Source organism: Apiospora phragmitis, assembly GCF_038363925.1.
Source record: "Apiospora phragmitis strain CBS 135458 chromosome Unknown utg000006l:1.0-5683423.0:1.0-5690449.0, whole genome shotgun sequence".
NCBI lineage: Eukaryota > Fungi > Ascomycota > Sordariomycetes > Amphisphaeriales > Apiosporaceae > Apiospora > Apiospora phragmitis.
The window spans coordinates 3,863,842-3,880,230 of record NW_027117404.1 but is presented as its reverse complement, the minus strand read 5'-3'; the positions used below and the strand labels follow the sequence as shown (position 1 = coordinate 3,880,230).

General features: G+C 51.5%; 2 protein-coding genes across 2 annotated transcripts; one reads left to right on the top strand and one right to left on the bottom strand.

Annotated features, from left to right (window-relative positions):
* Window positions 1-4,242: 4,242 nt before the first annotated feature.
* PG994_006447 (vegetative cell wall protein gp1) lies at window positions 4,243-5,439 on the top strand (the record flags this gene model as incomplete). Its single annotated transcript, XM_066857856.1, has 1 exon — window positions 4,243-5,439. One exon carries the CDS (start codon window positions 4,243-4,245, stop codon window positions 5,437-5,439), a length of 1,197 nt encoding a protein of 398 aa, XP_066717125.1.
* Window positions 5,440-13,041: 7,602 nt separating this feature from the next.
* On the bottom strand, window positions 13,042-15,317 carry PG994_006446 (uncharacterized protein; the record flags this gene model as incomplete). The annotated part of the gene is made up of 2 exons (XM_066857855.1): window positions 13,042-14,597; window positions 14,660-15,317. 2 exons carry the CDS (start codon window positions 15,315-15,317, stop codon window positions 13,042-13,044), a joined length of 2,214 nt encoding a protein of 737 aa, XP_066717124.1.
* Window positions 15,318-16,389: the final 1,072 nt, after the last annotated feature.

The window sequence follows — 16,389 nt, the reverse complement described above, 5'->3', positions numbered from 1 at the left end:
GGTTAGCGGCCCCGTTACGAGCACTCCTGTGGCTCTGGCAATTGGCATGGCCGTGAAAGGCGGCGAGCATCCCCAACGCCCCCAATCGGAATCGGGAACAGCTGCAAAGAGACCTTGCTAGGGCTTCCTCTGCACCAGACACCGTCCACTCAAACCACAGCAATGCTCTGATCCACGCCTGTTGGGCAGCATGGCATAACCGTACATGGTGACCTTTTTTTTCTCTCCCGCTTTCCTTCTCCTCTCTTGCAATCCATGACTCACTCTGGTTTAGGCGAGGATACACCGACCGGGCCCTACACACGGAGGAAGGCGGGCGGGCGCGAAAGCATCAACCACCCTAGTATCGTATATACGAATACAGGAGAGATGAGAAGGGATGTCGAGAAAATTTTTCAGATTAAAATGAACAGGTGGATAGTGGGCGTGCCGCACCGACGGAACTAAATGTGAGCTTTACAAGGGGGCTCCTGGGGCCGGGGGGAGTCGTGCCGCCCAAGGTGAAGGAGGAAGGTGTGCAGAAGTGTGTCTGTTTATGCTCCACTTGAAAGCGACAAGCCAGGTTTGCAGTGGACGCTACGGAATGCGTGGCTGCATGGATCATGGCACTGCATCGACCCCGTAGCAGTGGGCGTAGGAAAAATCGCATCGTGAGGTGCAGTGTTGCAGGAGGATCTAGCATATTGCCGACAGTCCATCCTGTACTGTATGGGGCATAGCAAAGCCATGCCAGAATATAGCGGTGCAATTAGGTTGAAGCTCTGGACCGTGGCGCCCTCCAGGTGCGCTACGGGAGCCATGACACAAAGAGACAAGCGTAAAGGGTCCTCCATAGCCGCACTCTGCATTAGTTAATTCCCGACTTATGGGGGATATCATGGCCCTGTTGTGTTATCATGACCTAAGCACATTGGTGGGCTCGCGCAAATAAACAATAATGCAGAGCTCGCCAGTGGCGAATGAAAATTGTGACTGATCTTCGGTTGGGAGGTTTGGAGTGACGTAAAAGATGGCCGTTGTTGTTCAGAGCCCAGCAGCGGGGCTTCGCGTAGGTAGTCGCCGAACCGAGGAAGACGAAATCCCCCATCTGGAGTTATTCCATGCCTGGAAATTGATACCAGGCAAGACCGATATGAGGCCGCAGTTGATGGCGATGACCTCGAACGATTCTAGTCCGATCTCCTCAGGCATCAGGCCTATGTTTTAGCGACTGGTTGGCCTTGAGAGTCCCTGCCTCGTGCTGAGAAGTATGCCGGGTCGTGTTGTGCGATCGACCGTATGCAGTCAGCCCGTAATAGATATGTTCGTGTCCATGTCTGCGTGGTAGAACGTATCGGCTGAGAATATCGAGGGCTGCAGCACTCAATGAGTATTACATCAGCTTGTATTCCTAGGAAGCCAACGCTCAGTATTGGACGTGGAGCTCGTTCCAGTGGGAGATCTGGACACTGATCCTTCTGGCCAATGCAAGACATGGATGGAGTTCGCCGACAATAGTTTGACTGAAGTGGGATCGAATTATCCAAAATGGTAGGTTACGGTCACGAATTGATGGATATGCACCGAATTACCCCGCAGATGCAGGTGCAGGCACAGGCAGATGACCGTCTACTATGTACAGTGACAGACGACGAACCATGCACGCCTAGCATGTTCGCCAGGCTAAATCCTAAAAGTTGGCCACACCGAGGATGGTTAATGTGTGCTGTCATCACCAGCCAGAGCCGCAAATAGTACCTGCCATATACCTCATGTGTTCCCGTAGAGGCGCCGAGCAATATATCTTAGCCTGTGATGAGTGAGGGCTCGGAAGAAGAGCCCACCACGTCGATGATTCACAGTTGGATGTGAATCGCCAATGTGTAGACTAGGAGGTTGGTGCGAGGGTGTGAACCTGAGCCCGAACCTGAGCACACTCGCATGCCATTCGGCGCTTCAAGGCTGTTGAACACATGGGCTTCAGCGAATAGAGAGGGGTGTAAGCATGAGCTGGGGTGCTTTAGGGCTGGTCTGGGCTGGTTTCTTGATCTTGATGGTGGTCATCCACCCCTCCTCAGTGGGCGTTGACGGTGGTGATGGTGGTGATGGTGGGTTGTGAGTTGTGACGGTGATAAGCGGTACAATGTAAGAAGGAATGGCGCGGGGGTGGCACCGCTTACTGCTTTTGTTCCTACTTCTTACCACATCTATCCCATCTTCCCTTTCCCGTTTGTGTGGCGGGAACATTACAGGGAAGAATCGTCCAGACAAACCTACATACATATACTGATCCCACCCGTCCTTGGTTTCTTCTCAATGTCATCAGTTGGATGATCCTGATGCAAGTTTCCCCGCCTTCCCGCCTCCTTCTTCCTTGCAAGGTTGGTGGCATTTCCATTCGAAACGGAATTGCTGGAAGGGACTGACTTGTTCTACCGGCCATCTGACTATTTCGCATCTTCCACTGTTGTACAGACCTTATACGCCAAGGCAAAGGAAGCACGATCGTTTGACCGGCCCGTGTTGCAATCCTTCAGCTTGATTCCCTCGCCCAGCCATCTCTTTAGTCACTGGACACGGGTTTGCTTTCTCGGGATAGCCAGGAAACCAACAACAATAGTACCACCCATCGTTTCTTGACACTGGACAGGATATTCACATCACAGCAAGCGCCAGTCAAGCAAGCAAGCAAATATCCACTTGTCGGCAGATTCATCATCAGCTTTATTTGTTGACATTGAACAGTTGCATCCACATTGGCTCCATTACTTGTCCGGTTGGGTCTGTCGCTTCTAACGGCCTCTCGTATCCGCCATCCCCGGACTCCCCTTGCTGGGTACCTCGACTGTCAGCACTTCTTCCTTCCTACCTTCCTGCCGGGGCTTCATTGAATGATCCCACGGTAGCTTCACACTTTCTTATCATTGTGGCTCCTCTGGTTTACGGACCGAAGAAAAATTTTCTACTAGTAACGGGCAGCCTATTCTTTTCTTCTTGCCTGGTGGGACCAGAGTGTCTAGTATCGTATCCGTTTGGCGCAACATCATTTCGGTTAGACCCCAGGGCAATCTTCCAGCAAGGAGTTAACGTTCTAGCATCCTGGGCGTTACCAAAAGACCCCAGCATCGGACCTTGGACCGGGTGTCATAGTGCCAGGGATACCAATTTCGATCCTCGGTGCCCACGTTATGGAGAACTGTCGATACTGCTAAAAAGACCAAAAAAAATATAGTCGAGTGACGACGGTCGGGGGCTGTGAACTGCTCGTCGCAATTCCAATTCGGCCGCCTTGGGCCCCGGTGATTGCGGCAGAAACGGGATTAGGAGTCACCACATCACATCGATTCTCTTCTCGATTCTTCCATTGGAAGCTCGTCTCGTGGTCAAGTCAGTGACAGCGCAGCGACAGATCGGCAGTGAGCTGATTTGGCTGGAGGCGCATCTGGATTTGGAGCAACTCGAAGACATCACAGCCTTACTCTTCAGTGGATGGGAGGCCAGAGCAGAGAGAGTCAGTGCGGATTGCTGCGCGAAACTGTGTGGCTGTGAGGAAGTACAGGGGGGTGTGACTAATTCACGGTCGGCCCCTTCTCGACTCTTCCAAAAACACACCCCTCCACTACGGGAGAAGTACCAGAGTACCTTTTAGTCATTTTAGGCCTGCTAGCCCCCCCCCTGGTCTTCTACGGGTCCTTACAAGTATCCCTGTTTTGGACTTGTGCTGGCAACCCCTGCTAGAAGCCCAACCCGCCGCGCTCTCATTCTCGGGGACACACCACACAATATTATTAAAAGCCTTCACCTAGCCCAACCACCGCGATTTGGCTTTTCCTTCTCTTCGACTGTTGGCTTTTCGCCATTTGAATCTACCCATCGAAACTTTTAACGCTCACCCAACTTCCAATCACATTTTCCATCTGGACCCAGAAGCGTCCAGCAATTTCGAGCACTTACTATCAAAGTCGTTACTTGGACGACTTTGGTGCCCAATATTCTCCTTGGGGGATATCAACATCACATCTTGACATGTACTCCGAAAGAAGACGGTTTCTCTCTCCTACCGACCACATACCAAGGTGACGGGTTGTCACTCCCTCCAGCGTCACGCCACAGGCGCTACTCTACATTGGAAAAGATTCACACACAAAAAAAACCTCATCATCGTCGACGGCTGAGTCGCAAGGGGACGTTTTGCAAGCCTGGATCGGTTTTCACGAATAAGAATAATTGGGTGTCAGCGGGACATCGCAAGAGTTTAGGAAGATGAGTTACAGATCCCCCATCTACGGGTCCACACCCCACCCGGCGGACTATTACGACTACAGTGGTAGTCCATCGCCAACGCCTTCGCCTCGACACAACTTCTACTATGCGCATCCGCAAACACCCCAGCGACCGCAGACTCGGGCTCACTTCCGCAATGGCAGCAGCGGCCAGAATGACTACAGAGCTACCTTTTCACCCCGTTACAAGAGTACGGGTGAATATGCCACTGGCCCTGGTCTCAACGTGAGTTCGCGAAAGCACAGTTTCTCAAAGGGGTCGAATAACCCACCGAAGCACGAACGCCGCAGTTCTTACTCCTATTACCGGACCTCTCATGGGGACTCCGACGAGGACGAGATCTTCGAGGTCGACGGCGTTACCTATGTTTTGCCAGCGCAGTCAAGGAGTCGAAGGCATCAAGATTATTATTACAATGCTGCTGGCGGACATGGCACTGATTACTACTACTACAAGCAGGGTCCCGGTTATGAGAAAGAGAGGACAGCATACTACGAGGATCCAGTGCAGCGCTCGTCTACCAGGCTAGGTAGCCACGCGCGCCGCGCATCCGCCAATGTTCCCCCGCCGAGGTCTTCCACGGCGCGCCCCTCAAGCTCACATGCCAAGAAGGTCCCGCCGACCACGGCCAAGGCTACTGAGGAGGACGCGAGGAGACACCGTATCCCTGCCGGCTACTCCTTGAAGAACTGGGACCCTACTGAGGAGCCCATCATGTTGCTGGGAAGCGTCTTTGATTCCAATTCCTTGGGCAAGTGGATCTATGACTGGACTGTCCATGTCCACGGACCTGGCACCCCCCTATCGGAAATGGCTGGCGAGCTTTGGCTTCTTCTCATCCAGATCTCCGGAAAAGTGAAGCGTTCCGAGGAGTGTGTGCCCAAGATCCGTACCCAGGAAAACCGGGAAATGGTTGAGGACTTCATTGAATCGGGCGAGCGCCTTACTGACAAGCTCCGCGTCCTGTTGAAGCGATGCGAGGCTCCCATGCTCAAGGTCAACAAGCGCAAGGATGCCTCCCAGCTCGGCAAGAACGCCGGCATCGAATTCGTGGAGACCCTATTTGGGCGTGAGCGCGAGCTTGAGAAGACAGAGCGCTACATGCAGTCGGTCCGCCTCTGGAACCTGAGGTTCGACGCCAACTGCGAGGTGATCCTCCGAAAGCCCACCATGTAAAGAGACCCAAGGATTGTGCCGTTGGTTTTCTTTTACTCTGTCAACCTACTCCATGGAACCTCCCGCACCCGGATTGGACACGCTGTTACACTATACACTACACCACAAAACCACAAAAAGAGATGGATTATCCACATCCATCCTGTACGATAGATTGGCGACCCGTTTTCCCGTTTTCCGGAGTTCGGATTGGTACATCGCATCATACAAGGGGACCTTCCTTTTTCCCTTGGGAGGATTTTCTCTTATTATTTTCTACGACCTACAGACGCGACTAGGGCAACCTACGCATGCATGAAGAAGGGGATGAAGGGCCTGGTCTTTCCTGTTATCTCAATGATACCCCAGCGAGAAGGAGCGCAATTGCTTTTTTATTTATTATTATTATTATTACCCCGGACCGTACCGCCTCGACGGCCTGCCACCAGAATGATTTGACGGGTTTATGGGACCCGAAGTCACGGCACACCAAAAGTTGGAACTTGATTGCTGGAATTTGTTTTGGGATGTTCAAGGGTTGATTTAAGCAGGCAATGATACGCATCGACCTTTGCTACACTGTATTAATTGGTATTGGTATTGAAGGGACTATCGAATAGGAGGTAGTCTTCACAGCAGACGACGACGAGCAGGCTCTTTGGGACGGATGGGATTTTTTTTAGCGACTCGATATTGGCGTTCTGTCGGCCACAGATGGCTTATAGATTTCAGGCCTGGCCTTGTATCGACATAGGAATGCCTTGCGGGCTGGATATACCCTTCGTTTTGAATTTCTCTCTTCTAGAATCGAGTCAAATCAAACACACGAACTTTACATGTATTACATCTCCAATATCTTTGCAGATTCCTGGGTCTAATTTTCATCTTTCTGACCAGTGTGGTATGCCAACTTGGCTCGCGAGTCCAAACAGCCGGAGTTACACAAGGTGCGGGTTCAGCCAGGAACAGCGTAGGTAGGTGATGAAGAGGCAGGTAGCCAGCCTACTGAGGTACGCTGCCATGCCGCCATACTGACTGACGGTGCACTACTGTAGGGCTGTTACTGCACTGCACTTGTAACCTGTAAGAGGGGAAGAAGTGGATATCCGGGGAATCGTGTCGTTGTTTTCCTGCGGGTTTGACGGGTACCTGCAATTGTTTTCAGTTTAGCACAACGTGCGTGCTATTTTGAAATCCCCATGGTGTGTATCCAAGTGAGTTAGCAGGTATCTTGTAGTGTTGCCGAGCCGGACCCCCATTCGGTGATAACAAATACGAGCATTCAATCAATTCGAAGGTCAATACGAACAAGTGCCCTGTTTGCTTCTTGAGATGGTATATTGGATTTTGTGTCAGATATAATAGGCCTACCTAGCATTTGATCCTCTTCGCGAGCGATATTACGCATCCCATGCCAAGATAGCTGGTAGGATGGACGGATGTATTTAGGTGGTGAAAGAAGGAATGTTAGGGCATCAAATTGATTACTACAAACCACCCAACCAACCACAACACCAACACACACACCCACTGGAATTGTCACAACAGGCGGCTGGCCGGAGAAAATTCACCATTCTCTCCCAATGGAACCCAATGACATTGAGCTGCTGAGCAGCAATTGCGGCCCAGGTATCGGCACTGAATGAAGTTGCATCCAAGTGTCCATGGCACTCTTATCGTTTGTTTCGTCTGAAGATATGTAACGCAAGTCCTGTCCAAGTTATAAGAGGAACGCGACGAAAATGTTTCGCTACAATTTTTCGTGCTTCAGCCTTCAGGGCTTTTTTTATTTTATTTTTCTTTCCCCTCCTGCCGTCGATCTTTTCTACAAATGCAGGGGAAAGGGCGGCAACTTCTTTTCTTTTTCTGGCGCCAGGGATGAGGCGGCCGCACACACCCTTGTCTAAGCGCAGCGCAGGAGAGGGAAGAGAGACAGAAGGGGAGAAAAAAAAGAAACGCCCAATGCGGCGGCCCTATTCGATTTGCGCCTCCGAATCGCCAGAGGGATTCGCGCGGGTTTACTTACAGAAATGTAACGAGGCTGCAAGCTGGTAACATGATGCTAATGTCGAGTTATTTCAGTAGACGGGTTCCTATTCTGTTCTGCGCAGTGCGGGCAGACCAAGATACATCGATATATCCCGAATTGCAGAGTGGAAGATATTAGGGGTAACCGATCCTCCCGCGCGCGTGGCTTTGGCAGCAAGATAAAAGATTGCGCATCTCTCCAGATTGCATTTTCTTCTTCTTAGCTCTTGTCTTGCCATTGAGAGTTGACTTGACAAGCATGGGCAGCAGCCATTTCGTTTTCCCTTGCCGCCAGAAAATGTGTATGAAAGCTGAACGCGGCAGGCCATATCATCTGTCAGTCAGCTTCTGCAAAGGGTGCGGACCGCGAATCCTTGCCGGACGAAATTGTTTCCTCTTCGGTCAATGCCAGCGATACATCGGTCAAGCATCTGCCTGTTCTGTTCATGCTCACTCATCATCGCCATGGATTCCATCTCCATGAAAAGAATGTGGCAATTGATATTTTTCATCTTCGATTATGTCAGAAGCCCCAAGAGTCCCCCGTACACTGTGCAGCTGCGGCTGGTGGTTTTCGCTTGCTACACACCTCAACACCACACCACCTACCCCGTGATGGAGGGAGGGTGCGATTCGAGAAACTCAGTGCTCACATACCTCAACTGAAACCGTCTAATCTACCATCATGGTGGGTATCGAATCGAGAACACGCAAAAAACCAGAGAACGCGCCCCTTCTTCCATGATTCGGTGAGCCTATCTAATCTCCTACCGTCTCCTACGGTCCTACCGAGCCCTTTTCCAAGACAAACACATGTCCTGTGCCTTGCATGCACGTTCCGCGACACGTAAAAAACCCAGGTGGCTATGCCGTCGACGTCTTGAACTCCATCCTGGGTATAAGATGCCGTGCTCAAGAAAAGATAAACACAAACAAGATGCGCAGTTGCGTGCGTACCATCGCTGCCACCTCGCGACTCGCGCGCGCCGGATCTGGGTCAAATCGAACATGTCACCACCTGCTACCAGTTCCCCCCTCTCCTTTATTGGATCTTGGTATGTATGTAATGCAAACGATCCCCTGGGATCTCGCCAGTTCTGGGTCGCATCCAAAAAGGCCCCGACGCAGGCGTGCCAGAATAGAACCAACACCTTTCCCAACGGCCTCAACTTCTTCCCAACCCGCAAGGCTGAAAATCCATTATACATCCAGAAACAATAATACACACGGGACTAATTCCATTGGGGGATCTACCCGCAAGCCACGATGTGTGATGCTGCACACGTGCAGGCTAGGTGGGCTAAGCGCCTGCGACCCCAAGGCCCGGCGAGTCGAGTGCAGTCGGCACTTCTGAGTAGCCGGTTGGGGGCTAAAAACAGCAACGGCTCTGACTCCCTCCCGGGATGGCGACAATAATATTGGGGTAGCAGCTTACATCTTATCTATCTTACTTGTGTGCGTTGGTGTGTGGTATGTGTCCAATGAGGATGGGGGATGGGCGTCGTTTGTTGTTGCTTCTGTCCGGCCGGTCTGACTTCTCTCCTATGACTACGACTGGTTCAGATGTCTCGGCCGGCGGGCGCAGCAAATGCTCACTTTTTCTTGGGACCACTCACCCCTTTGCATTCCTGGTGTTGCGCTGTTGTTGCTTCCACCTAAAGTGCATGCAGTAGCGCGCATGTGAGGTAACCTATATTGATACTAAAGAAAGAAACCACACGCAAGTCCTGCAGGAGGCTGACCTAATATCTGCCCATCTTCGACTATTCGGGACCGTAGGCCATTGGTCCCCCCGATACTACCTACCCCATTTCCCATGTGTCCCACACATCATGAATCACTGTCGAGCAAATCAGCTTCTACGGGGGAAGCAGCCCTATGCATGTATTAGCCAAGCCTCTCTCCTTTTATACATCCTTCGCTGGCGGCGATAATATCCAGAGGTAGGGCTATGAGAGTGACAGATCTGCAGGAGGCGTGGTATAATGTGCTTCTCTGTGTCCTCCCTATGTCGTACGGCTTATACGTGTGTACCACATCCTTCGGTGACCGAGAAACAACGGGGATGGAATAGTCTGTCCAGGCTACTCACTTGCTAACAAGAGTCATATGGACTTTGAGTCCGCTTGGTTGATCGAAAGCAGAGTGTTTTGTTGGTTGCACTTGATGGACTGCTGCACTGTACTCACTCATGACATGGCCGATGACTGGCACAGAAACGCCTCCCCGCTTCCTGGACGGGGGCGGCGGGGGTTGAACAGGAACATCGGCACCCATTCGGTAAGATGTGAATTAGGCTGAACTCTCCACCCACCACCATCTAGGTTAACCTACTTGTTTGTGTATTCTCGCTCCTCGTAAGCTCGTCGGCATCTCTAAGGTATATCCAAGTTGATACAGGAATTACACTTCCTAGATATACGATGGTGCAAGGGGGCTGGGGTGCTATCGATCGGTCGCGTCAATTGAGGAAGGCGCACTTATACTTACTTACATGCAAGTAAGCACCGGCGGGGGTGCCATTGGCTGGTTGAACGGGAGCGAACGAGCACGATAGACGCCACCAATGGCATGGCGCATGCACTGTCACACCTTCTACTGAACAAGAACAATATTGCCTATTCAATGTGCTTATTATTAGCAAGAGTAATGGCACAGCAGAGAAAAGCAGCAAGACTACGACTTCGAGAGTCATGCCTCAGCAGTAAGTGGTTGGGTGAATACGGGATACATACATGTAGGCAACTAACTTTCGAAGACCCATTGTGCAACGTCCCCAACCTCTACTAGGTGACTCTCTCAATCACAGGGGGGAGGAAACACACAGGCAACGTGATACTACCTACCTTGCCTTCATAGGGACATAACAGGAAGGTACACAGCATGTCCGGCGGGTCGGACGGGCTGACATGCGAACCGCAGGTTTTCCCGAGGAGGGGCTGACATCACACAACAGGAACGAACACCGCACACAAACACATACACACATACACCACAAGTCCAAGAAAATATAAGATGGTAAAAAGATAAGCCGAGTTGAAATCCACGGGCGGGCATGCGCCGTCTTAAAATTAGCTGCCCGACGTAACACCCACGCCCACGAAGGGGAAGTAATAGCGCGGCCGGCGTATCGTGCACAAGTACAGTACGAAATGTGTGCAAGTCTCTCGGGTGCGCGCGCACAGAAAGGGGGGTGGGCTGGGCTGGGCAGAAGGAGGAGAACCAATGGGCAGGACTCATCAACTAATAACAGACTGATGATAATAAATGTCAATACAGCAGTGCAGCAGCCGGTCATGCATGTACCAAATAAATCGGCCAGTTCTATGGCGCAACCAATTAATAATAGAGTATTGACGATTGATACGTAAGGCAAGGTATATCGATACACATGCATGATATGATGGTGGCATATTGCCGCTACCCCTCACTCACTCATTGCATCGTCGGCGGCAGGGTTGGTTACCAGCCAGGTTGCGTGAACACACTGTAAACCCTTCATCGTTCGCGGAAGGCGTGTACGCCTTGGGCACGCAGAAGGCGGAAAAGCAAGTATACCCGTTGGGTGGAATGTGTAACTGTACAGCCTCTGTTTGGGTAACAACACGGGGCGCATGTTTTCCCCCTCCCTTATATTGCGGCTGATGGCAGGTGTCTGCCTACACGCATCACCATCTACTACATAATAGTTCACTGGCGGATGTGAACCAGAAGGAGGAGAGAAGGGGTGTGGTTGGGCTGGTTGGGAAGCGTGCGAGCAGGAGCCCAAACAAACCCCTCAGGCACCTCACCTCACCTCTCCGTCTGCACATGTTGCACTTGCATGCACTGTGCTGCTGCGCTGTAAGCAGCAAAACCCATGTGCGTCGGTGGTCTGGTCTGCGTGCATGCGTGCGTGGGAGTGAGCGCCGTGTGCTCAAGGTACAGGTGCCTTATCGCTTTGCGGCGCTGCCGGTTTTTTTTTTTTCTTCTTCTTTTTATTGCCTTGCCCCCTTCCATGCATGGAAGGAATCCTTCCCAAAATCCTTTTCTGCGAACGGCGCCACACCCTGAGGTTCGGGTTCATCTTACTCTTCTTGGCTATCTGCTTACTTGCCCACCAAAACGGAACCGACCCGACCATCTCCTATTCGTGGGATTTCAGTAAACGAATTGCGTGGGCCCCACCACGTGTTTCCCTCCCCGGGCATCGCCGAGTCGGCCGGTGAGTTGCTTCTCCGGTGTGCCCCCGGGCTTGAGTGGGAGGTAAAAGGGGGTCACGGGCAAGTCAAATTGCCAAACTCAATTCAGTCACATTGAGTTCTGACCTGCATGAGTGAGTCTCAGTAGGGAGGATATGCGCGGTCACAAGGGTCGATAACTGACTGCATGCACACGAATCACGATTGGGTCCTACAGGTTACCCCTGAATTGCCCTTACTGGTCACATTGACAGGCCTCCAATACACGCTCAGGTTGCAGGTCAAGCTATGCCTCCACGAAGCCCTTGTGATTGCTTTTATGACTACATCGTCATGGGCATTGATTCATTCAACCTCATGTTGTTGCCTCGCTCTCTCCTGGGTAAAGTTTGGCTGATGGTGAAGGCTTGAGGTGACGACCTTAGAATCATCGACCAAACTGTATGCCACGTCTTGGCCGATGGTGTCTGTACATACCTCACTTTAGAGGAAGCGGACAATAACACGGCATTATTAAGGTCGTGGGTCTATAAGATCATAGTAAGCAGCGCCCTGGGTTATTTGGACGCAGCGGCGATTTGAAGGTGGTCCATATTGTGATAACCTTCAAAGCAAATCATACCAGTATTATCATAAACGTATGTGCTTGACCGTAGGTCGATGCTGAAAGTGAAGTTCACCAACTAGCCTAGTGAGCAAGGCATCGTGTGCTGAAAATTTGGAAAGAGGATCATATCATCAGTCAAGAACAGTCAAACCCTTAAAGGAAGTTTGGCGATAATGGTTCTAACTGGGCTCGACCAAGAACAATAGGAGTTTCGACGTAGCACCCCAAAGTGTGATACCGTTGCTCGTAGCAATGGCGTACTTAAAGTACCGGTCGGTCAACAAACGACTGGCCCCGGACACCCTCGAGACTCGAATTGTGGATGTCATTAGTCTCGCTGTCAGGTCCTGATGCTCAGTACCCGATACGTAAGTAGGCTGCCTACTTCGAGGAATAAGTAGGGGCTAGACAGTAGAAAGAGACAGCATACATATCTTAATATAGCCAAATTTACCCAAAGGATGTGACAACAGGACCAATATACAGTACCTTGTTGTTGAAGAACAGGACATATCCCAGTCAGAGTCAAGCTTCAAGGTCTCCCCGGCGACTCCTCTCAATATCATCATGGCACTTCACGTAAATACCGGAAAGCCAGTTGCATCAAGGGACCTTTGTCATTGGTCGCGATGAATCATGTAATCATATAACTCGCTCCTATCTACCCTGGGATATCACGCATATTCGCTTTTACATTAGCACTATACCAATAACATTGGCCAATTTCGTAACTATTCTCGTGTACTTCACCCCCGAATCCGCCCATGCAATTTCTGTTTCCGTATACTGAAGTGATGATGGAAAACCTTAGATCGCGCGTCTACTCCTTTGGAGATTCCTTTGGAGATTCCTTTTGAGATGCACCAGCAACCTTAGGGTCAGTGAAAACATCGTCCCCTCCTCGGTCAGGCTGCCGGAAACAGATGAATCGAACATGCCAACACGATTGACAGGCTTCCTGGGAAGCTCGTTGCTTTGCCTCTGCTTTCGGGCGAAATCCAAACTCTTGGAGGACCTAGCGCGGCCATCATCGCCATTCTTGGGCTTGAAATTTTGCTTCAGGCGCTCGAAATCGAACGACGCGCCCCTCGACTTGCCAGGCGACTCTTCATCGATATTCTCAAGCTTGTTCCGTTCCCTCTCCTCCTTCTCTCTGCGCTCTTCTATCCGCCGTATCGCCTCCTGCGTCAGTTCTTGTCGGAACATACGCTCCACAACATCCTTTTTGCGCGTTCGACGATCACCCACAGAAATGAGAACGCCTGCGGTTATATTGACAGCAATAGAGCAACACAGGATTGTGGCGGTAAGTGCTCCTGGGCGGACATGATAGTCAATGATCCAAGTCGTGAGATCCAGAGCCAACTGGAAGCAAGAATGGCAGTCAAGCAGCACCACAATGGCGACAAGCAGCCGCAGTGGGAAGGCAAAGTGCGTTTCCGTCTCATGGGGCTTATAGAATGTGTGAGACTTGGAGAAACACGCTTGGTGGTGTTCGAGCCTGGCTTGCTGGTGTGGAGTGAGTACCGAGTGCTCTTCTTCCTTCTTCGTATGTATACGCCGTTGCGCCTCGATGTCCTCCTGTTCAGCGCGTCTTGAAATCACGGGCTCGGACGGAAGGTCGTTGTGATCTTTGAGATCAGGGACGTGCATTTTATCGCGTAGTTTCCAGGTGAGATGATGGTACCGGGCAATGAAACACATGTGATATGTATCGACCAGGCGGAAGGGGATCATGCCGTCACCTACGACGGCGAACAAGGCAACAAGGACGTTGTCAATGACGTTGATGATGTAGTCTCGTCTCTCTTCGCTGCCTAGATAGATCCATCCGATGAGAAAGAGAACCCAGGCCAGCCCGAAGACGGTGATGCAGAAGGCATAAAGAGTAACGAGGAACCCAAGAGGTTTTCGGACATACTGGCCGAAAGCCTTCATGCTACGCTTGAAGGCGGAACGCTTCGAGTGAAGCATGTGCCGCACGTGGTCGTTAAGCTCGGCCAAATCATCATCGCTCCACCCAGCAAGCGACGTATCGCTAGGACGAACAGCGTAGAAACGTTCAGTCATATAACTTGGTATCCGTTCCACCGACGGTCTTTCAGGGGGCTCGTCTTCCTCCTCCACATCCTTAAGCGGCCTATTCGGACCTGGGGGAGCAGCACCCTGCTGCCGAGGCTCTGGGGTGTAACGAGCAGGGTGATCGGTAGCGACTCCACCATCTTCTGACGGAAAAGCACCAGGTATATTAGGTATTCGTGTAAGGTTGTAAGTCGGTCGTCTGTTGACCCATCTTCCTAGCGAAGGCACGAAGAGAGAATTCTGAACGTTGGTAATCGAAGACAACGTTGAAACCTCGGGATCTAAAGCCAGATTAGCAACGCATGTTAAGGTAGGGGTCAACAGGTGCACAAAGATTACGTACCAACGACATCTAGCATGTCAACAATGTTGGAATCATATTCGTCCTGCTGGGAAGGCTGCCTCCTCGGGTGGTTGGCAGGTTCCGGCCGCATAGAGGCACGACTGAATCTGTGGAAAAGGCCTCGTCGCTCCGGCGCTTGGGCAGGGGTTTGGGCAGGGGCTTGACCTGTCCCAGCACCACCGAAGTCTGTGGCCTGGGTGTTGCCATCTGGACCAGTGTTGTCGTCGACATCTAGCATTGACCGAACTTGCTGGGGCGGGTTCGCATTCCGATCGTGAGCAGGTGTCGGGGAGCCTCCGGACAATCTTCGCAGATGGATGGACTGCTGGTCTTGCGGCAGTCTGTCGCCGTCGACGTCAAGCATGGAACGGACATGTTGGGGGTTTGCATTGTTGTTGGCAGCGGCATTGGCCCTCGAAGCGGGAGCTCTGCGAATGCGAATATTAGATTGCTGGGGCTGTAGGGTCCGAAGGGGACGGAAGCGGTGGCGCGGCTCTGCTGCTGGGGCGGCGGCGCTGGTGGTATCGGCGGCGCTGTTGATGTTGGTGGCACTGGCGTTGGGGGTGGGCGAGGGATCGGGATCGGAATCGGGATTAGCAGTGACGGGCGAGAAGTAGCTGCTTTGCTGTCGTGGGGGCTCCAGGCGTTCGTCGGCCATGGCATACAATTAGGCTGCTAGATATTAAAAGATTACGGTAGGGAAATCGCGCGACAGCATTATCGATATTGTTTTATTTAGAAGAGGAAACAAACATTTGCTGCGTTGTCTGTAGTATGTAGTGGCAGTTCGGTTAGTTTCAGCGATTTTCATCACGTCAAGCGCGGAAGTCCGGACCCATGGGGACCTTGGAAGAAACGCAACTTTCAGCAGCACTGGAAGCCCCATTCGCCCCGATCGCAATTTACTGAGACCAGTGACGTCGTTCACTCCACTTTTCGCCCTTCCAACTTCCCAGTCAGTCATCAGAAGCCAGTGCCAGCGCCTGTTCTGTGGCAATCACTGGCATGCAGGAACGAAGGCTAGCCGATGAATTGAAATGAAACTTTTCTGTAAGAAGTAGGTAGTGAGGTTAAAGCCGGGCTGATGTTTAGTGAGAAAGCAGATAAACACGCTCAGCCAAACACAACTCGGCCTGTCAGCCTCCAACAGGCACCTACAGGCATCTTTGCTCACTAGCTCTCCCACGCCAGGATGATTGGACTTGAGGACAAAGTCAAGCTCTTGCCATGAAACACTGTCCAACTCAAACGAATCAGAGGTCCTTATAATGTGCAGGCCCTCCAGATATAACCTACAGGTACGTGCTTACTCGCAGCCGATTCATCCTTCTCTGCCACCCTACCTGATGAATCAGCAACCGTTTACTGGTTGAGTGGAGCGGTGTGCGTTACCTCCGCGACGATCACTTTATTTTCCAGGCGGGCCGAACCATTGACAAGGCATGAACCAATGAAATTTGCATCGCATCTGGGTAAGCATCTGGAGAATCTGCTTCGCCTCTTGGCATCTCACCTTGGCCTTATAAAGGATTCTATGGTGTACGTTGATCAGCCTTGGTAGGCAATCCTCTCTTTCAATCGAATCGAATACATTGATGTGCCAGTCCCTTTTCACCCAGTTCGGCTCGATTATAGAATGGTTGTTGACCTGGCACGACCAGACTAATTGCTCAAGAGATTGGATGCTGCCGCTAACCGAGTCGCGCCCCCACTGCCAATCAGCTTATTGA